The following is a 22,388-nucleotide window of genomic DNA, read 5'->3' as shown; positions in this document are numbered from 1 at the left end:
AAGAAGAGCTATTCAAGAGTGTAAACAAAGTTATCAGTTCCGTGTTCTCCATTGCGCGTTTTTCTCCCGTCCATGAATTTTAATATATTCAACTCCTTAAGCTGAATGAGCATGAACTCTGTCTCCTCATTGCTCCAGAAGTGCACGTTTCTGCTTGCCTGTGGCAGTGGGGGCGTGGTCAAGCGCCGGTCTGTGACAGGAGGGCGGAGCCAGGGAAGGTGAGTGGTAGAATAACTACACCTGACGGTAATTAACCTGTGTTTGTGTGTCTTCCCAGTAACCGTGCCCTATTTAAGGAGGCAGAGGGAGAGCAGAGGGGACAGCTCATCCCGGGACTAGAACACAGCGCGTGTGTGTGCGTGCGCGTGTGTGTTTTTCTCTCAAGAATAAAAGTAGGCTGTTAAACTGAAAAGTCTGACAATAAAAAGCCTATTAGTACCAGAAGCTTTGTCCTGCCGTCCTCTGTGCTCCACCCACACTTCAGAGAGCTCTACATTGCCATTTTCTCTTCTTCGTTTGTTCCTCCTGACCTCTTCTGCTGCTCGCTACTACTGTTGTCATGCCGAACGAGGCTGTTGTGTTTCCCGCTTGTGGTCTCGTCACTCGTCACTTCCGGAAGTAGCTCGACAACTAGCTCGATAGGGTATACATGCACAAAGTAGCTCGGCAGAAATCGCATAAACTAGGTCGTGTAGCTCGATTCCGAGAAATCAAGTTTGGTTCAATTTCAGCCGAATTAAGGTGTATACATGGCATTTTGAACTTCGATTTCAGTCAAGCAACGGCAGAAATTCGATTCTCTCTATGTGCATGTAAACGTAGTGAGTGAGACCCAATATAGGGACTGGGTGGACCAGTTTGTAGACTGGTGTAAGTCCAGCTGTCTTCTTCTTAACACAAAAAAAACAAAGGAACTGATTATTGATTTTAGAACGGGGAACCATACCCACCAGAATATGGTAATAAACGGGGAAGGTATTGAGGTTGTGATGAGCTACAAATACTTGGGAACAATAATAGATGATAAATTAACATGGACATGTAACACTGATGCCATCTACAAGAAGGGGATGCAGAGGCTATACTTTATGCGAAAGCTAAGGCAATTTAGTGTTGATGGGGATATGATGCGGCTCTTTTACCATTCTTTTGTTGAGAGCATTTTATGTTTCTGTTCTGTGGCCTGGTATTCTTCCCTATCTGTAGCAAACAAAAATAAGCTGCACAGGATAATCAACATGGCCAGCAAGATTGCTTGCCAGCCATTAAGTAGTATGGCCATGACTGTAGAAACAAGGGTGGCAAAAAAGGCACATATTATTTGTGATGATGTGTCACACCCCTTACATCGGGCATATGAGTTGTTGCCTTCAGGCAGGAGGTTCAGGCTGCCTTCATTCCAGACAAATAGAGCCCGCAGATCATTTATACCCACTAGTACAGCCTTGTTAAATAAGGACTCAACTGTAAGGTTGTACCAGAATAACCCATTGTACTTGGTCTCTGAGTAACTGCACTTTACCATTATATTGTATGTAAGACATGAGGGGGTTTTGTCCTATGTTGTCTTGTATATTGTGTCTTTTTGTGTTTTTGTAACAGTTTGTATCAGACGTACTGTAAATGGCACAGAACAATTTTCCGAAAGGACAAATAAATAAATATCCTAAAAAAAAGTTGGTGTATTGATGTCACAGTTCTAAACAAATCGTGCAGTCCTCATCTGGAGTCATTATTCATAAACTGCAAACCGTTTTACGCTCCGCAAGAGTTTTCCTCGTTTATTCTGGTTGGAGTTTACATCCCCCCCTCAGGCATGTATTAATGAGGCGTTACAACACGTGGCTGACCAGATAAACAATGTGGAGAAAAACACCCGGACTCTTTGCTCATTGTTTTGGGGGACTTTAACAGAGCAAACCTCAGCCATGAACTGCCAAAATATAAACAGCACATTAAGTGTCCCACCAGGGACACTAACACTCTGGACCATTGTTACACTGACTACGTTTACATGCACATCCAAATCGAGCTGCTGTCGGTAATCGAGCTGAAGGTCCCAGCAGGGGTGCCAGAGAAATCCAATCCTACATGCACACAAGGAAATCGGGCTATTGTGTGAGGTGCATTGTGCACCCGAGCCACAGGTGGCGCAACACGCCCCATCGTGTTGGTACACTTCCGGTTGTCGTCATGAAGAAGAGCTATTCAAGAGTGTAAACAAAGTTATCAGTTCCGTGTTCTCCATTGCGCGTTTTTCTCCCGTCCATGAATTTTAATATATTCAACTCCTTAAGCTGAATGAGCATGAACTCTGTCTCCTCATTGCTCCAGAAGTGCACATTTCTGCATGCCTGAGGCAGTGGGGGTGTGGTCAAGCGCCGGTCTGTGACAGGAGGGCGGAGCCAGGGAAGGTGAGTGGCAGAATTACTACACCTGACGGTAATTAACCTGTGTTTGTGTGTCTTCCCAGTAACCGCGCCCTATTTAAGGAGACAGAGGGAGAGCAGAGGGGACAGCTCATCCCGGGACTAGAACACAGCGCGCGCGTGTGTGTGTGTGTTTTTCTCTCAAGAATAAAAGTAGGCTGTTAAACTGAAAAGTCTGACAATAAAAAGCCTATTAGTACCAGAAGCTTTGTCCTGCCGTCCTCTGTGCTCCACCCACACTTCAGAGAGCTCTACATTGCCATTTTCTCTTCTTCGTTTGTTCCTCCTGACCTCTTCTGCTGCTCGCTACTACTGTTGTCATGCCGACCGAGGCTGTTGTGTTTCCCGCTTGTGGTCTCGTCACTCGTCACTTCCGGAAGTAGCTCGACAACTAGCTCGATAGGGTATACATGCACAAAGTAGCTCGGCAGAAATCGCATAAACTAGGTCGTGTAGCTCGATTCCGAGAAATCAAGTTCGGTTCAATTTCAGCCGAATTAAGGTGTATACATGGCATTTTGAACTTCGATTTCAGTCGAGCAACGGCAGAAATTCGATTCTCTCTATGTGCATGTAAACGTAGTGACTGTTTTAAAGGACTCATACCACTCTGTCCCCCGTGCAGCCTTGGGACTATCTTATCCCGTCCTACAGGTAACCAAATTTCCCGAGTCTAAAACCGGGACACTTTGCACGTGACCGTGATACTCGTGCACGCACGCGTTCTGATGTAAACATGCGCCGGCTCAAACCATGGCTCAGACAGGTGCTTTTATCATTTTGTAGAAGCTCACTTTTATCAACATTTCAGAGAATAATCAAGTATTTTCTTGTTATCTACATGTACTTCTATCACAATTCAGTTAAAGTAAGAAAATCAGACAACAGATGTGACGATAGGGAATAGGCCAATAGCCTAAATTTCAACGGATTTATTTCACCTTTGTGAAAACGCCAAGAAAATGCATTGCTTGCATATTAACATCAACATTTTATGCGATGAACTTTTTTTTTTAAACAATAGGCTATGCATTGTAACAGGAATGAGTGCATGAGCCTAATCGTTGTCACCTTTACCCAAAATGCCTCTGTTTAATCTTAACCAGTGTAGGCTATTAACTATTTTGAAAACGTGAACCCTGAGTTGACAACAGCATCAAACAAGTCAAGACAATCTGTGATACAGATTAAAGACAGATGAAACAGATGAAAGACAACAAAAAATGTTTCAGAAACACAGCCACACAATCCACCCTAAAGAAGATGCCATTTTATTGCATATATTTACATGATGAGTGAATTTGCTCCAGTAGCGCTTTATTGCCCGAGAGCCTGCTGTGAAACTGCGAGCAAGTATCGTCGAAATTGGCCCGGGTAATGAGCAAGGCTTTGAGAGTAGGCACGGTCATGCGATTCCTCTCGTCAGTCCAGGTGTTGCTCATGAGTGAAAATATTCGCTCAACTGGAGCATTGGTGCCAGGTAGGTACATGGCAAACTGGCAAAGCTGGCTGACACTGCTGTAAGGAATCTCCCTACTCTTGAAGTGCGCGAACATCTCCGCCCAGCGCTCATCCGTTCGGCATTGTCGCGTAGTAGTTGACAGCCGCTAGCGAAAAAAAAACGTTATAACGCGGCCTCTATATTGCAACGTTGTACAAATAGATACATTGTAAGGTTGACTGCGCACACACGCACATTGATGCTGAATTGCTAGAAGCTTTATTGGCATCTCGTTGGCTATGTATGATCGCTGTAACCGGGACAGTTTGTTAGTGTTTGGTGTAAACCGGGACATTTCAGCGTCCTGACGGACCTTTGTCGGGACTGGGGACACGCAACTCAAAATCGGGACTGTCCCGGTCAAACCGGGACTTCTGGTCACGTTATACAGGCAGAAGCTGAAATCTGCTAAGCCTGTAGTTAAGACGGTGAGGAGATGGTCCGATGAGGCCAAAGTGGAACTACAAGCCTGCTTTGACTGCACTGATTGGAGTGTTTTTGAGGCTGCAGCCTCAGACCTGCATGAACTGACTGATACTGTGACATCTTGCATCAGTTTTTGTGAGGATGTGTGTGTGCCTACCAAAACCTTCCACATATACAATAACAATAAATCCTGGTTCACTGCAAAACTCAGGCAACTTCGTCAGAACAAAGAAGAGGCCTACAAAAGTGGAGACAGAGTTCTGTATAATCAGACCAGAAACACACTGACAATGGAGGTGAAAGCAGCTAAGAGGAGTTATGCTGATAAGATTAAAAACAGCCTTTCATTAAACGATCCGACGTCAGTGTGGAGAGGCCTGCAGAACATTACTAACTATAGACCCTTCCCGCATGACGTCACCACGCCGCGAGATTTCGGTAGTCACCATATTGGAAGACCAAGTACACATCTATGCAAGTACATACATACATAAAACAAACTACACCTGAAATGTAGCCAGGGACGGTTCTGCCCTAATCTGGACCCGGGTGCAACATCGCGCAACCCCCCCCCCCAAAAAAAACACACCAGTCTAAATCAGGACAACCAGTGTTCGAACTACGGGGGTACTCGGGGGATCCGAGATCCCCTGAAACAGACATGAGATCCCTTGAAAACATGATTTGGGAAATGTTGGGGGGGTCTCTAAAATATTGGCAAAATGATGTTTATTGACATAGCAATCGTGTGTAACGGGAAGCATTTGCATATCCGAAGTGTTGTGTTTACATCAAAGATAAAATAAACCGATATGACAACGACTGCTGCTGCCAGGTTGGTTGTTGAGTAGCCTGACTGTTTTTTTTTTTTCTTGCGTGTGGTATCATTGTTGACGCGAGGTTGTTTTTTGAACATGCCAATGCGGACACGATTTCCCCTGATGAGTTATGACTTCAGACGCGATGCGTGTGTGGAGGTGTAGAGTCCGCGTGATATGTGCGTAAGATAGGCTTCTCATGTGTTTGGAGATCCGCGCTCCGAGACAAGCGCAAGCACCCCCCAGGGAAAAAAAGGGACCCCCCGAAAATATCGGCATAGTTCGAACACTGAGGACAACCATCACATAACTATAACTATAAACATTTTATATCAACTCTTTTAACTAAATGGGCTATAATAAATAAGCCTGCAGGCAGCCACGGCGGGCTGCCTCAGAAAAGTAACCATTCAATGACACAACTGAAAGCCTGCAGCCACGGCGGGCTGCCTCAGAAAACTAACCATTTGTCCTACCTTAACTCCTTTTGCTTTTTCTGCCTCCTTTTTTGTATTTTCGACCCTGCATTTATTTTCTTTCCTTTTCTGAAAACCCAATTTGGTCTTCCAATATGGCGCAGGGTTTGTTTACTTCCGGTTTCCGGTGACGTCAGTGGGAAGGGTCTATAGGAGACCATCCACCAACACTGCAGTGAACCATCAACTGGCTGATGAGCTGAATGTGTTTTACTGCAGATTCGACACATTCACACCTCTCCCCCCTTCAGTCATTAAAAGACCCATTTACGCCCCCTGCCATTCTGCCACCCCCCACCAGCACTCAAGATCTGTGAAGAGGATGTCTGTCAGCTTTTCCACAGACAGAAGATCAGGAAGGCACCTGGCCCAGATGGTGTGTCACCCTCTTGTCTGAAGGTCTGTGCTGACCAGCTGGCTCCCATCTTCACCCAGATCTTTGATAGATCCCTGGAGCTGTGTGAAGTCCCCTCATGCTTCAAACGCTCCACAATAATCCCGGTTCCTAAGAAAACCAATATCACAGGACTGAATGACTACAGGCCTGTTGCCCTCACATCTGTAGTCATGAAGTCCTTCGAGAGACTGGTGTTGTCATACCTGAAGGACATCACAGACCCCCTGCTGGACCCCCTGCTGGACCCCCTGCAGTTTGCCTACCAGGCAAACAGGTCAGTGGATGATGCAATAAATATGGGTCTACACTACATCCTGCAACACCTTGACACTGCAGGGATGTATGCCAGGATCCTGTTCGTGGGCTTCAGTTCGGCATTCAACAACATTGTTCCAGACATCCTCCACACCAAGCTCACCCAGCTCACTGTGCCCTCCTTCACCTGTCAGTGGATTACAAAGTTCCTGACTGACAGGAAGCAGCAGGTGAGGATGGGGAGCATCATATCCAGCACTCGGACTATCAGCACTGGCGCCCCCCAAAGGTGTGTGCTCTCCCCACTGCTCTTCTCCCTTTATACCAACGACTGCACCTCAAGAGACCCGTCTGTTAAACTCCTGAAATTAGCGGACGATACAATGGTCATCGGCCTCATCCGAGATGGTGACGAGTCTGCAAACAGACGGGAGGTTGAACGGCTGGTCTGGTGGTGCGGTCAGAACAATCTGGAACTGAACACGCTCAAAACTGTGGAGATGACAGTGGACTTTAAGAGGAGCCCCCCCCCACTCTGCTGCCCATCACCAACAACACTGTGACTGCTGTTGAAAGCTTCAGGTTTCTGGGTTCCACAATCTCTCGGGACTTGAAGTGGGAGACCAACACAGTCACTATCATCAAAAAGGCCCAGCAGAGGTTGTACTTTCTGCGCCAGCTCAGGAAGCTCAACCTGCCTAAGGAGCTGCTGACACAATTCTACTCTGCCATCATTCAGTCTGTTCTTTGCTCTTCCATCACTGTTTGGTTTGGATCGGTCACCAAACAGGAGAACAGACTGCAACGGACAATAAGGTCTGCAGAGAAATTTACTGGTGTCAGCCTGCCCTCCATCCAAGACCTATACTTGTCCAGAGTCAGGAAACGGGCAGGTAACATCTCTGCGGACCCATCACACCCTGGTCACAATCTGTTTAATCTTCTCCCCTCAGGGAGGTGATATAGATCACTGTATGCAAAAACAACCAGACATGAATAATTTTTTTCCCTCAGGCTGTCTCTGTGATGAACAGCTAAAATCCAGATTCATATATCAGTAATATCACTTGCAAAATATCTGCACACACATACTGTCATTCTGTGCTCACTGTTACTTATATTTATACTTATTTATATTTACTATTTCATCTTTGCACTATGCACCATATTGCACCAAAAGGGAAAATCCTTTCTGTGATGAACAGCTAAAATCCAGATTCATATATCAGTAATATCACTTGCAAAATATCTGCACACTCATACCGTCATTCTGTGCTCACTGTATACTTTATATTTATCTATTTCATACTTGACTTACTTGGATTACTTTGCACTATGCACCTATTGCACCATTTTTTTTGTGTTTGTTTGTTTTGTGTATATGCTTTTTATCTGTTTTGTACTATGAGAGCTAAGTGAAACCGGAGTCAAATTCCTCGTGTGTGTCCACATACCTGGCAATAAAAGTGATTCTGATTCTGATCTTTGGTGTCTTTGTTGCATCTCTGATTAATGCCTTCCTTGCCCGGTCTGTGAGTTTTGGTGAGCGGCCTTCTCTTGGCAGGTTTGTAGTGGTGCCATATTCTTTCCATTTTGCGATAATAGATTTAATGGTGCTCCCTGGGATATTCAAAGTTTGGGATATTTTTTTATAACCCAACCCTGATCTATACTTCTTCACAACTTTGTCTCTGACCTGTTTGGAGGCTCCTTGGTTTTCATGTTGCTTGCATAGTAGTATTGCAGAGTCAGGGTCCTTCCAGAACAGGTTGATTTATACAGACATCATGTGACAATTTGCACACAGATAGATCTTAATCAACTAATTATGTGACTTATGAAGTGAATTGGTCGGACCAGCTCTTATTTAGGGGTTTCATATGAAAGGGGGTGAATACCTATGCACACTCCAGATTTCTGTTTTTTCATCTTAATTATTGTTTGTGTCACAATTTAAATTTTTTTTTTAATTTCACCTTGAAAGTTGTAGGTATGTTGTGTAAATCAAATGGTCCCAACCCCCCAAAAATCCATTTTAATTCCAGCTTGTAATGCAACAAAACAGGACAAACACCAAGGGGGGTGAATACTTTCGCAAGACACTGTATATCCGCTTCAGCTAAGTAACACACTAGCTTAGTAAGCCAGTAAGTTAGGATACTAGTTATGCCCAGGTCAACTACTTGCGTCTACCTGCTATAACAAAATCACAGGTAGACGCAAGGCACGACGACGCAGATAATGGCACAGTGTTGCAGAGGGTCTTTAGTAGAGGCAGGATGATGCAAGTGGATCACAATCTGTTCGCATTTCAGCTGCGACTCATTTCCAATCGGTGCAAATAGCAGGTTGACGCATGTAGACACAGGCGGTTGTGCAACGCTTGAGCGACCAATCGCAGGTTGAAGCAGGTAGTGGCAGTAGGGGAAGACAAGTCTTTAGAGATGGCTGTGATGCATCGCAGATAGACGCAGACTGCGCCTGCAAATAGTTTACAACATCCTGCGAGCAGTCTTATGGCCTTATATTTTTAAAAGGTTTTATGTGCGCTGCATCAACCTGCATCTGCTTCTGACTGGTTGCGTCCTGTCATAACAGCTTAAAAAGTCTGCGTCTTGCAATACGTCTGACCACAACGAAGGATTTGACACAAATCGCCTGCGTCCGCTCGCCACCTGACTGATCGCAGGTAGCAGCATGCGTCTTTCTCCCGTCTGACCTGGGCATACGGCATCATTTCCATAAGTAACTATACTTTCTTCCCCTTGTACGGCAAGGGTCCACTTGCCTAACGTAAATGTTATGTACCTTCGAGTCATGACGGTAAGCTGACAAGGGTAGTATTAAAACGAATTTAAATAGTATTAAACGTGTTTCCCAGGACTAAAAAGAGAACAGAAAACCTGTTTGAAAACTCAGCTATAACGGACGTCGAAGGAAAGATCATTAAATGCTTAAAATAAATCTCATCTCATCTCATTATCTGTAGCCGCTTTATCCTTCTACAGGGTTGCAGGCAAGCTGGAGCCTATCCCAGCTGACTACGGGGGAAAGGCGGGGTACACCCTGGACAAGTTGCCAGGTCATCACAGGGCTGACACATAGACACAGACAACCATTCGCACTCACATTCACACCTACGGTCAATTTAGAGTCACCAGTTAACCTAACCTGCATGTCTTTGGACTGTGGGGGAAACCGGAGCACCTGGAGGAAACCCACGCGGACACGGGGAGAACATGCAAACTCCGAACAGAAAGGCCCTCGCCGGCCACGGGGCTCGAACCTGGACCTTCTTGCTGTGAGGCGACAGCGCTAACCACTACACCACCGTGCCGCCCGCTTAAAATAAATGACTAACACAATTGTAAAGTGTGTCAGTCTGGTTCAGTGCCCGAACTGATAATCACATCATCAGTTATTCACTGGCTAACCAGACAACAAGGTACGCCACCACTCTTGCCAGAGCGGTTGGGGGTTAGGTGCCTTGTTCAAGGGCACTTAAGCCAATCCTGCTGGTCCAGGGAATCAAACCAGCAACCTTTTGGTCCCAAAGCTGTTTCTCTAACTATTAGGCTTTCCCATAAATGGGGACGTAAAGTGTGAGACAGTTTTAAAAAGTCTTACCAAGGCAGCTTGAGTTACAAATTATCAAGACAACACCCGGACAGAGTTCTACAAAAACATGTTTTAGAAAGAAAGCACAACTTTATTCATCACACACTTGTAAAATGTCCTGTCTGCATTTAACCCATCTGAAGCAGTGAACACACACATGCACAATGAGCACACACACATACCCAGAGCAGTGGACAGCCATGCTAACAGCACCCGGGGAGCTGTTAGGTGTCTCGCTCAAGGCCGTCCCATATTAACCTAACCGCACGTCTTTGGACTGTGTGGGAAACCGGAGCACCCGGAGTTAACCCACACAGACACGGGAAGAACATGCAAACTCCACACAGAAAGGCCCTCGCCAGCCGCTGGGTTTGAACCCAAAACCTTCTTGCTGTGAGGCGACCATGCTAACCACTACACCACCGTGGTGTAGTGGTTTCACATACACATTTAACAAATGTTCTTAGACGTCCGTAATAAATTAGTGTTTGAGTAATCAGATTTTTCATTCTTTCCTCAGTAAACAGCAACGTGAAAATTCCTATCACTGCACAACACTGTTTTTGTTGTGACTATTATTTGGGCTGCCAAAGGATCATCTCATAAACATCTGGAGGAAACCCACGCAGACACGGGAAGAACATGCAAACTCCACACAGAAAGGCCCTCGCCAGCTGCTGGGTTCGAACCCAGAACCTTCTTGCTGTGAGGCGACCGTTCTAACCGCTACACATACACATTTAACAAATGTTCTTAGACGTCTGTTAGAAATTAGTGATTGAGTAATCAGATTTTTCATTCTTTCCTCAGTAAACAGCAACATGTGAAAATTCCTAGTAGACTGCTACACCCACGGTGTAAGAAGGAGAGGTACTGTACCGCAGGTCATTCATACCTACTGCCGTCAGACTGTATAACACCCACAACTTGTAACGTAACACCAATAACCTGTTTGTTGTTTAATTGGCACTACTTCACCACTACTACCTCTGCCATCTCTCATCGATGCAATTATTATGTGCAATAATATAGGCCCTAAACTATTTTTATGCATACTTATATTTATGTATATATGTGTGTGTATATACACTACCGTTCAAAAGTTTGGGGTCACCCAGACAATTTTGTGTTTTCCATGAAAAGTCACACTTTTATTTCCCACCATAAGTTGTAAAATGAATAGAAAATATAGTCAAGACATTTTTCTGGCCATTTTGAGCATTTAATCGACCCCACAAATGTGATGCTCCAGAAACTCAATCTGCTCAAAGGAAGGTCAGTTTTATAGCTTCTCTAAAGAGCTCAACTGTTTTCAGCTGTGCTAACATGATTGTACAAGGGTTTTCTAATCATCCATTAGCCTTCTGAGGCAATGAGCAAACACATTGTACCATTAGAACACTGGAGTGAGAGTTGCTGGAAATGGGCCTCTATACACCTATGGAGATATTGCACCAAAAACCACACATTTGCAGCTAGAATAGTCATTTACCACATTAGCAATGTCTCATCTCATCATCTCTAGCCGCTTTATCCTGTTCTACAGGGTCGCAGGCAAGCTGGAGCCTATCCCAGCTGACTACAGGCGAAAGGCGGGGTACACCCTGGACAAGTCGCCAGGTCATCACAGGGCTGACACATAGACACAGACAACCATTCACACTCTCATTCACACCTACGGTCAATTTAGAGTCACCAGTTAACCTAACCTGCATGTCTTTGGACTGTGGGGGAAACCGGAGCACCCGGAGGAAACCCACGCGGACACGGGGAGAACATGCAAACTCCGCACAGAAAGGCCCTCACCGGCCACGGGGCTCGACCCGGACCTTCTTGCTGTGAGGCGACAGCGCTAACCACTATACCACCGTGCCGCCCCACATTAGCAATGTATAGAGTGTATTTCTGATTAGTTTAAAGTGCTTTTCTTTCAAAAATAAGGAAATTTCAAAGTGACCCCAAACTTTTGAACGGTAGTGTATACAGAGTCTACCTGTAATGTGCAATTTTCCCGAGCCTCTCAATAAGGCAATTTTTTTTTCTATACTTTTTCACGGTAGATAATGCAAATAGCCCTCTGTATTTAATCCTTCGTTTGTCTAATTTTTATTTCAGTTTTATTTGTTATCTGTTTGACATTTTCTTGCTACTGTAACACGTTAATTTCCCCGATGTGGGATGAATAAAGTGAATCTAATCTAATCTAAACACTGTTTTTGTTGTGACTCCATTATTTGGGCTGCCAAAGGATCATCTAATAAACACCGCTCATGTATAACGGACATGTAAAGCAAATGCTGGATATCAATACACTGAAAAACACTAGAGAATTTCAACTTGGGGCGGCACAGTGGTGTAGTGGTTAGCGCTGTCGCCTCACAGCAAGAAGGTCTGGGTTCGAGCCCCGTGGCCGGCGAGGGCCTTTCTATGCGGAGTTTGCATGTTGTCCGGGTGTTCCGGTTTCCCCCACAGTCCAAAGACATGCAGGTTAGGTTAACTGGTGACTCTAAATTGACCGTAGGTGTGAATGTGAGTGTGAATGGTTGTCTGTGTCTATGGCCAAGTTTACATTAGACCGTATCAGCGGATCATCAGATTAACGTTTTTAAAATGATTAGTGTGCACACAGTTTAGTTAAATTTAATTAGTTTAGTTGAAACAGGGACCATGCACAAGAGTCATTGGTTACAAAAGTAAGATGGCTTGCGCCAGATTATAGCTAAAAAGCTAATTTCCATCTGCAGCAACACCAATACATGATTCGCGTGCACACAGCAACACCAATACACGATTCGCGTGCACACAGCAACACCAATACACGATTCGCGTGCACACAGCAACACCAATACACGATTCGCGTGCACACAGCAACACCAATACACGATTCGCGTGCACACAGCAACACCAATACACGATTCGCGTGCACACAGCAACACCAATACACGGATACGCTCGGCTCCGCAGGCATCCTGCGCTCCAAATCACTCCGCCCTGAACAGCGAGTGCCCTCTGGAGGGTACGCACTCCGGCCCTGCGCAGCTCACAGAGCGCGCGAGTGAAGTGCACAAGCAGTGATTCAGGACTGAGCCGCTGTGTGTGTGATCCCAGTGCATATCACTTACCACTTGCAAGTGGAAGGATGGCAAGCCTAATGACAATCATAACTACACAATGGGTAGTATTTGCATCAGTATTTGCAGTATTTTCATACTTTTATACTCTTTAATGAAAGGTGATACAAGGCGGAAGTCCGCGCCGTTTTTCAGCAGTCGCGTCACATGACCAACGCCAGCGAATCAGGAAGGTGGATGTCACAGTGACGTTGTCCAATGACGACGCCAGCTAGAGCTCAGCACAGCGTATCCGCGTATTCTCAATGTTTACACAGCACCGGACCAGACACGATCTGGATTGAATACGTGGACCCTGGCGGATTCCCGTTTCCCGGCGTTTTAATGTAAACGGACAGTGCATCCGCGAAGAAAACGAGACAGATACGGTCTAATGTAAACTTGGCCTATGTGTCGGCCCTGTGATGACCTGGCGACTTGTCCAGGGTGTACCCCGCCTTTCGCCCGTAGTCAGCTGGGATAGGCTCCAGCTTGCCTGCGACCCTGTAGAACAGGATAAAGCGGCTAGAGATGATGAGATGAGATGAGAATTTCAACCTGACTCATTTCTGTTTCTCTTGACTCAGTTCAACTCTTTGGGCCTAAGTGGTTATCTACTAAAACCCACTCAAGATAACCAGGTATTCAGAGAGTCAGGCATTCCCTAAATGGAAATGTGCTTGCAATCCTAATATTTTTGAAACTATGTAAACACGGCAACAGATAATCTATTTAAAAGCAATTCAAATTCAAAAATATGAACCACTTCAGGGTTTCACTTGAAATATAATGCTGACTATCTGATGAATTATACGAATGCGGAACCCTCGCTCGCGTGCCTCGGTCCAACCCGGAGACAAACATGAATTGGCGGTGTTCTCGAAATTTCTTCCGTGCTGCTGTATGCTAGCGTTCAAGATGGAGTCCGTCAACAAAGCTGGGCATCTGATGAGTCTAGCGGCTCTGCAGCAGTATGACCCTTATATTAACAAGCTGCTCGATGTTACCGGGCAGGTAGCGCTGTATAAATTCAACTCAAAAGCAAACGAATGGGTAAGAAGTTGTTTTTATTCCGCAGCAGCCGCTGGTATTGTAATCTTCACAGGAACGGCGTTAGCTAATATTAGCCAAGGAATGCTACATGGCTGTATGTGCCTGCCTTGTTCCCATATCCATGCCTTTAAGTGAAGTGCGCATGGTTAGAAGGAATGACTGGTACCCCCTATGTAGGGCACTACACTTGGAAAATCGCGTCATTCAGGATTCAACCGTGTTTATTGATAGATTCTTGCGAGCTAATAGCCGGACGAGTTCAACTTTACAGAGCATCTCAGCATTACAACAGAGCATCCATCACATCTGATTCAATACGTAAATAAAAAGCTTTCATTTTTGTTGGCTTTCTTGCTCATAAAATGATAAGGGAGGGAGAATCAGTTTGGAGCCGAAAGCGTACTTCACCATCCATCGCGTTAAGTGAAAAGTAAGGAACGGTTCACCAAACATGACATTTTTTTATTTTTTTTTACAATTTTTCTCTTACCCCAAATATAGTCGATCAGCCACGACATGGTGTGTGTGTGTGAAGTTTACTCCTTTAGTTCGGTGATGCTAACGGAGGCCAAAAAAGTAAAGAAAAGTTTACAGGCTCCATTTTCAGCATCATCTTCTATTCCTATTAAACCTCGTCGAGATTTCTTTAAATAAAAATAAAATTAAAAAAAATCACGACTGGACTTTCTAGTAGTTTCTCCAAACACCGTTTGCCGTAATGTAAACTATAAAACAGACAAAAGTAAGTAACAAATCTAAAAACAATCCTAATAAAAAAGTAGCAGCCATCTTGCAGCCGGAATTACTTTCTTCTCCAGCACTTAATTTGGTATCACTCCACGCCTTGGATGGAGGTGTGGCCCAAAGTTCTTTTTCTTTTTTTCCCCCTTTTCTTTCTCGTTTTCTTTTTTTTTTTCCTTTTAGTCTTCAACTGAGTCGTGTTTTAAGAAGTTTTCCAGTCAACCAAACAAGTAGAACAGGGCACAAAACATATTTCTTTATGGGTTGTTTTACAATCAGGCTACGCAAGCTAAAAATCCCATTTAACACTTATCTTCAATATCAAAAGGCTTGACTAAATAAACTTGGTGTTTTGAGATGTTTTTACTCATTTCAAGCCTTAAATTTTCTTATTCTATTGGCAGATGATTTTGCTCATTTTAAGCATTCAATTCTAGAAAGAAGGCTTGAAATGAGTAAAAACGTCTCAAAGTAAGCTAAATAATCTTATATTTGAGTTCTGGTAAACTTCTGATAAGAAATAATAGATAAATTCACCCATAAAGAGATTTTCTCTCAACAAGAGATCATTTTTTGCAGTGTAACACTTATCTTCAATATCAAAAGGCTTGACTAAATAAACTTGGTTGTTTATTGTAGCCCTGTGAGAGCTCTATTTACCATGCAAAAAAAAAAATTTGGTGATGACGTTATTTTTGGTGACTGTATGGCGATATATGTCATATTTAGCAAAATTACTCGTGTCATTTAGAAAAAGTGCTTTTTTGACCACAGGTAGCTCCAAAAGGGATGCACTTAAATCATTCTTTATACCATAAAACACATATTTGGTTCCATATCATTGGAAACATAGTTAAGTTTTAATGCTGAATGCCAGTAAGTTTTCAGACTATTTTGATCAAATTAGCATGCAATTGTCAAAAAAAAAATGTCCTCTCCGAGACAGCTAATTTTTCAATATAAAATAACATATCTAAAATGATGGCGGCACGGTGGTGTAGTGGTTAGCGCTGTTGCCTCACAGCAAGAAGGTCCTGGGTTCGAGCCCCGTGGCTGGCGAGGGCCTTTCTGTGCGGAGTTTGCATGTTCTCCCCGTGTCCGCATGGGTTTCCTCCAGGTGCTCCGGTTTCCCCCACAGTCCAAAGACATGCAGGTTAGGTTAACTGGTGACTCTAAATTGAGCGTAGGTGTGAATGTGAGTGTGAATGGTTGTCTGTGTCTATGTGTCAGCCCTGTGATGATCTGGCGACTTGTCCAGGGTGTACCCCGCCTTTCGCCTGTAGTCAGCTGGGATAGGCTCCAGCTTGCCCGCGACCCTGTAGAACAGGATAAAGTGGCTACAGATAATGAGATGAGATCTAAAATGATTCAGACTATTTTGATCAAATTAGTATGTAATTGTGTCCAAAAAAAAACCATCCTCTCCGAGACAGCTAATTTTTCAATATAAAATAACATATCTAAAATGATTATTTTCATCCTAAAATGTGGTCAAGATATTGGGACATAAATATTAGAGACAACTAACACAAAGCTTACAGCCTTATATTTAAAAGCACTATGGAAGTAGTGGATTCTGAATTGTCAAAAAAAAAAAGTCCTCTCCGAGAATCACTGTGCGTTTACGTGCACATAGAGAAAATCGAATTTTCTGCCGTTGCTCGACTGAAATCGAAGTTCTAAATGCCATGGAAACACCTTAGCTAGGCTGAAATTGAACCGAACTTGATTTCTCGTAATCGAGCTACGCGACCTAGATTATGCGATTATAGCCGAGCTACTTGGTGCATGTAAACCCTATCGAGCTACTTACTTCAGCACTGCCCCTTCCGGAAGTGACGAGACCACAAGCGGGAAACACGACAGCCTCGGTCGGCATGACAACAGTAGTAGCGAGCAGCAGAAGAGGTCAGGAGGAACAAACGAAGAAGAGAAAATGGCGAGCAGAAACGTGCACTTCTGGAGCAATGAGGAGACAGAGTTCATGCTCATTCAGCTTAAGGAGTTGAATATATTAAAATTCATGGACGGGAGAAAAACGCGCAATGGAGAACACGGAACTGATAACTTTGTTTACACTCTTGAATAGCTCTTCATGACGACGACCGGAAGTGTACCAACACGATGGGGCGTGTAGCGCCACCTGTGGCTCGGGTGCACAATGTACCTCACACAATAGCTCGATTTCCTTGTGTGCATGTAGGATTGGATTTCTCTGGCACCCCTGCTGGGACCCTTTGCTCGATTACCGACAGTAGCTCGATTTGGATGTGCATGTAAACGCACTGACTTCATTTGTTTCTCCCATCTTATAGCAGATTACACAAAACTACCATACACATGTCAAAAAATTACATGAAATCTGTTCTTTAACTTGTCCTTCACTTAAAAACTGGTACAAGAACCAGTTTGAATCAATTTGAATTTTGAGCCCCTGTGACACAAACTTTGTATCCTGATTGTAAAACAACCCTTATAAAACATCTTCCACAGGCATACTTGCCAACTTTTCAAAATTCTCATGGAGGAGAAAAATGCATGAAAGACCTTTTCACCTGGCCGAGGATGTGATGCGCGGTTGAAATGATTAAAAACAGTGGATCCCAATTAATTGCAAGCCATTTGAAATTTATACAATTAAAGAGTTTTTGAATTGTTGATATTGTTCGATCAATTACTCTAGCTTATGGGATTCATGTATCAGGCATGAGAGAGCTCAGAGTGAAAAATCTGAAATAATACTACTCATCTTGAATTTTAATATAATAAGAATGAAAGGGAAGTCTGCTTAAATCAGATTTTGAGCTGAAAAATCTCCTGCCTGAATGTTGTATACATACAGAGACCCACAGAAAATAACACAAGTGATGCTTTAGAAGAATGTTCATAGTTTCACTTGTAAACTTTCACTTAAAACTTCATTCATCTCATTATCTGTAGCCGCTTTATCCTGTTCTACAGGGTCGCAGGCAAGCTGGAGCCTATCCCAGCTGACTATGGGCGAGAGGCGGGGTACACCCTGGACAAGTCGCCAGGTCATCACAGGGCTGACACATAGACACAGACAACCATTCACACTCACATTCACACCTACGCTCAATTTAGAGTCACCAGTTAACCTAACCTGCATGTCTTTGGACTGTGGGGGAAACCGGAGCACCCGGAGGAAACCCACGCGGACACGGGGAGAACATGCAAACTCCGCACAGAAAGGCCCTCGCCGGCCCCGGGGCTCGAACCCGGACCTTCTTGCTGTGAGGCGACAGCGCTAACCACTACACCACCGTGCCACCCCCACTTAAAACTTTCAAACATAAATTCAAAATAGCACTAAGGGCCTCTGCATGCTCTTGCGACAAGGCTTTCGCAGATAGCTTTTCGCAGACAGTTGTAATTTATCGTTGAGCGGGGAGTAATAGGCGTGCGCGATGTTATTCACCGCCACAACGCAAGGGGGCGCGAAATCGCGAAATCGCTAGGAGTAGTTGGTGGGTGTGGTTAGTGGAGTGTTTATCCTCCAGTTACTTATAATGACTAGAACTGGAGTCGTATAGATGTACGTACTTCCTCACTTCCTCGATCAACCGCTCTTCGTGCTGCTCCATCTTCGCTCGTGTTTTTAAAAATGGCGGTCGTGAAAACAAAACAAACCGGGAAAGTAGGGAAGCGGAAGTGCGTGTACAGCGGATGTAGAGTGGACCAATCAGAGTCCTCTTGTCTGAGAGGCTTCTGCGGTGGTCACAATTTTTGGGAGGTGCGCGTAGAGCGTCTGCGAAGGGGGGGGGCTACGCGGACGCCATCTGCGACACCATCTGTGAGGACTGCGTTGTCAGCATAAATTGGCCTTAAGACGCTACCAAACACTTCAAATACACTCAAATTCAACAGAAATCTGGAATGTGCATATGTATCCCCCTCCCCCCAAAAAAAGAAGAAAAAAAGTCAATACTTTGTAGAGCCACCTTTTCATACTTGCCAACTTTTCAAAATTCTCATGGGGGAGAAAAGTGCATGAATTGTTGATATTATTCGATCAGTTACTCTAGGTTATGGGATTCATGGATCAGGCATGAGAGAGCTCAGAGTGAAAAATCTGAAATAATACTCGTCTTGAATTTTAATATAATAAGAATGAAAGGGAAGTCTTGAATCAGATTTTGAGCTGAAAAATCTCCTGCCTGAATATTGTATACATACAGAGACCCACAGAAAATAACACAAGTGATGCTTTAGAAGAATGTTTATAATTTCTTAAAATAGTCACAGTGAATGAAAGTATTATTGGCTTGCATCAAATGTGTTTTCCTTCAGTAAGCTCATGTAAAAATACAGAGAACTATAATATCATATATAAATTAAATTTTAATAAGATTTGACCAAAATAGTAACAACTCAAATAAATCCTGCACTGTCTTAGTACGACTAAAATGCATCTCTCTCACTAAAAACTTTCCAACAGAATTTTTAAAAAGCACTAGAAATCCTATCGGAATACACCAAAGGAATTTGCTCATTTGTAAACTTCGACGGAAAGTTTTCAAACAAAATTTAAAAATGGCACTATAAATACTACCATACTATCAAAATATACTCCACAAAGAAATTCACTCAAATGCAGAATTGTTGTACTGCTCACTAGTAATCTTTCACTTAAAACCTCAAAACTCTATCAAAATCACTTTCCAGATAATTCCCTTGTAAACTTTCAAACATCAATTCGAAATAGCACTAAGACACGACCACACTATTCAAATCCACTCACCAAACACATTCTGTCATGCAAAATTTCACTCAACACTTTAGAAGTTGTACAGTTTGTTTCTGAAATGGTACGGAAGACTAGTTTAATTTCACACTCAAATGTCCATTATATTCTGATTTTAAGGTATCTTTATCTTAAAATGTGTAATTGGCTGGTCGAACATTTGCTTATCCATGGAAATTCATTCTCGCACGCAACCCAGTATTTGCATTCATGTTTTTGCCGTTTGGTATTGGGTTTAGTTAGCCTGGGAAATCCCATGCTGCTTTGCACAATCGTTCCGATCTGAAAAGACAGCATGGTCTAAAGGCTCGCCTGAGTTAGGGAGCCAATCAGAGAGTGGGGAGGGGTGGAAAGACGGTGACGCGTACTACTCGACAAACGGAAGCTTGTAGTTTATTTGGCACTGTTTACGGATCACATTTAACATGGCGGCGAGCGATACGAACCAAACTTTCGATCAAGCTTTAGACACTGTTCTGAATAGTTTAGAGCGAAAGTTTGTTTTAAAAAAAGAACAGCGTTTGGCGTTACAGTCTTTCTTTGTCGCTCTAACTACGTCACCGGGTACAACTGCCATGATTGGCCATGGGCTACGTATACGCCAAATGATAGACATTCGGAACATCCAATAAACGGCCATTGACAATCGTAAACCACACCTCCCCTACGAGAAATTCAGTAGGCGGATTCCAGACCATATTTCACTTGTGATATGGCCTGGTGTTAACCAGACTAGGGTTTAGTGGTCATGATGAATGACTGCTTGTAAAAAAAAAAAAATGTCGGACAGCCTGGGTGAATCCTACTGTGGCAGTGGGGGCGTGGTCAAGCATCGGTCTGTGACTGGAGGGCGGAGTCAGGGAAGGTAAGTGGCAGAATCACTGCACATGATGTTAATGTGTTTGTGTGTCTTCCCTAGTGACCGCGCCCTATTTAAGGAGGGAGAGCGAGAGCAGAGGGGGCTCTTCCCCGAACCAGACGCCGGTTGTGTGTGTCTGTGTTTATTTCCTGAGTGTTCACTGAAAAAGTGTGACAATAAAAAAAACGGTTTACCAACCTGAACTCTGTCCTGCCGTCTTCTGTGCTCCGCCCTTGCGTAAGAACTGCTACAGTGGTGCCGAAACCCGGGACCTATTTGGAGCGCAGAAGCAGAAGACGGCAGGACAGAGTTCAGGTTGGTAAACCGTTTTTTTATTGTCACACTTTTCAGTGAACACTCAGGAAATAAACGCAGACACACACACACAACCGGCGTCTGGTTCGGGGAAGAGCCCCCTCTGCTCTCGCTCTCCCTCCTTAAATAGGGCGCGGTCACTGGGGAAAACACACAAACACATTAACATCAGGTGCAGTGATTCTGCCACTTACCTTCCCTGACTCCGCCCTCCAGTCACAGACCGATGCTTGACCACGCCCCTGCTGCCACACCAAATTACAGAAGTGACTGTCGTTCTGTTCGTTGATTGGTTAAAAATCAGTTGACGTCAGCAGTGTTTCTCATACGATTCTGATCGGACATAATCTGGAGTATTTTTAACTTGGCAGTAGGGATTTCCCCAAACCGGGAGATTATCCAGTTTTTAACAAATACAATCGGGAAGCGGGAGACGGAGGCTAAAATCAGGAGCCTCCCGCCGAAATCGGGAGGGTTGGCAAGTATGCACAGGTTCGGGTGACCCAAAGTTTGAAGGCATCATGATGTTCGAAGTCTTTCTGCACATGATAATATAGTTCCTTTATGCTGTTTTATGGAACTGTGTATGTACCAGTTTTAACAGGACTGTAATCTTTTTACAGGAAAAAACTGATATTGAAGGCACCTTGTTTGTGTATGCCAGGTAAATTTATTTATCTATGTATTCTTATGCTATAAACTAGTGTCGATAGTTTTCTTAGTATATTATGGATGTTGATGTTTGAGTGCAGCCCTGTGATTTCTGCAGGTCAGCATCACCACATCACGGTTTCACTATTATGAACCGTCTAAGCACGGAGAACCTGGTGGAGCCAATTAATAAAGATTTGGAGTTTCAGCTACAGGACCCTTTCCTCTTGTACCGGAATGCCAGCTGTAAGTCTTATTAAAGGGCATATTCTGGACCAATTTCAGGTTTTTTTTTATATGAAAGTATGTCCTTTTACACACTCATCCAGAAGGATAATTTTGCACAAGGTCATCTGTCTATAGCAGAAAAAAAATAAAATAAAATAACAAAACACGTCTGGAAAAATCACAAGGGAGTCTGGAGCCAGATTCGTGACGTTATCTGCGGAAGCGCGAGCAGGCTGCGCGAGCTTTGCCCGGTTTAAGTGCACAGCCTGTGTAGACCAAGCACTCCCGTTTCTCTCTCATTGTTCGGTCTTTTGGAAAGTGATGAGTACTAATCCCATCATGATTGGTGCTGCTACACCCTCCTATGATGCGTGTGTTAACCATTTGCAGAAAACCACCAGGTCGTTTTCTCATAAACAAACCAGCGCTGACGTAGGATTCAGAGGGAGGTGTCCTGCACGTGACATCACGAAAATCAATGTTTCCCGGGAAATCCAAATGCCAAGTTTTTTCAGAGGCGGACCAATTCGCCTCAAATGGCTTGATTTCAACTGAATTTTTCTGGTATTGCGCAAGGTAAAAAAAAAAATTGCAGAGAATGCAGAATGTTACAGATAGTTGACCAAAGTTTAATATAAAATAGGAGAATTACATTGATCTTGCTCCTGAATTTACCCGTGATATGCCCTTTAAAATGTCCACGTGGAGTTTTAGAGCCTGCCTACTTTGGCATGTGCTGTCAAATT

At 43.9% G+C, this 22,388-nt stretch overlaps 2 protein-coding genes across 3 annotated transcripts in view; one reads left to right on the top strand and one right to left on the bottom strand.

The window, feature by feature from the left end:
* Window positions 1–14,881, bottom strand: part of cacna1db (calcium channel, voltage-dependent, L type, alpha 1D subunit, b) — a 410,093-nt gene extending 395,212 nt beyond the window's left edge. Inside the window, exon 1 of the mRNA XM_060931662.1 lies at window positions 14,574–14,881. Coding sequence (XP_060787645.1) covers window positions 14,574–14,601 — 28 coding nt within the window. The 5' untranslated portion in view covers window positions 14,602–14,881. The remainder of the gene's footprint in view (window positions 1–14,573) is intronic.
* The window catches only part of dcp1a (decapping mRNA 1A), a 48,870-nt gene continuing 40,415 nt past the window's right edge, over window positions 13,934–22,388 (top strand). The window contains exons 1-3 of one of the 2 annotated variants that reach the window (XM_060931675.1): window positions 13,934–14,083; window positions 21,387–21,427; window positions 21,533–21,660. In XM_060931675.1, the coding sequence (XP_060787658.1) occupies window positions 13,934–14,083; window positions 21,387–21,427; window positions 21,533–21,660 (319 nt within the window). Of the gene's footprint in view, window positions 14,084–14,417; window positions 14,514–21,386; window positions 21,428–21,532; window positions 21,661–22,388 lie in introns of those variants that run through there. The other variant, XM_060931676.1, reaches the window with a different exon arrangement.

Source organism: Neoarius graeffei, chromosome 10, assembly GCF_027579695.1.
Source record: "Neoarius graeffei isolate fNeoGra1 chromosome 10, fNeoGra1.pri, whole genome shotgun sequence".
Taxonomy (NCBI): Eukaryota; Metazoa; Chordata; class Actinopteri; order Siluriformes; family Ariidae; genus Neoarius; species Neoarius graeffei.
Note: the sequence above shows the minus strand (reverse complement) of the source record. Positions and strands in the feature narration are given on the sequence as shown.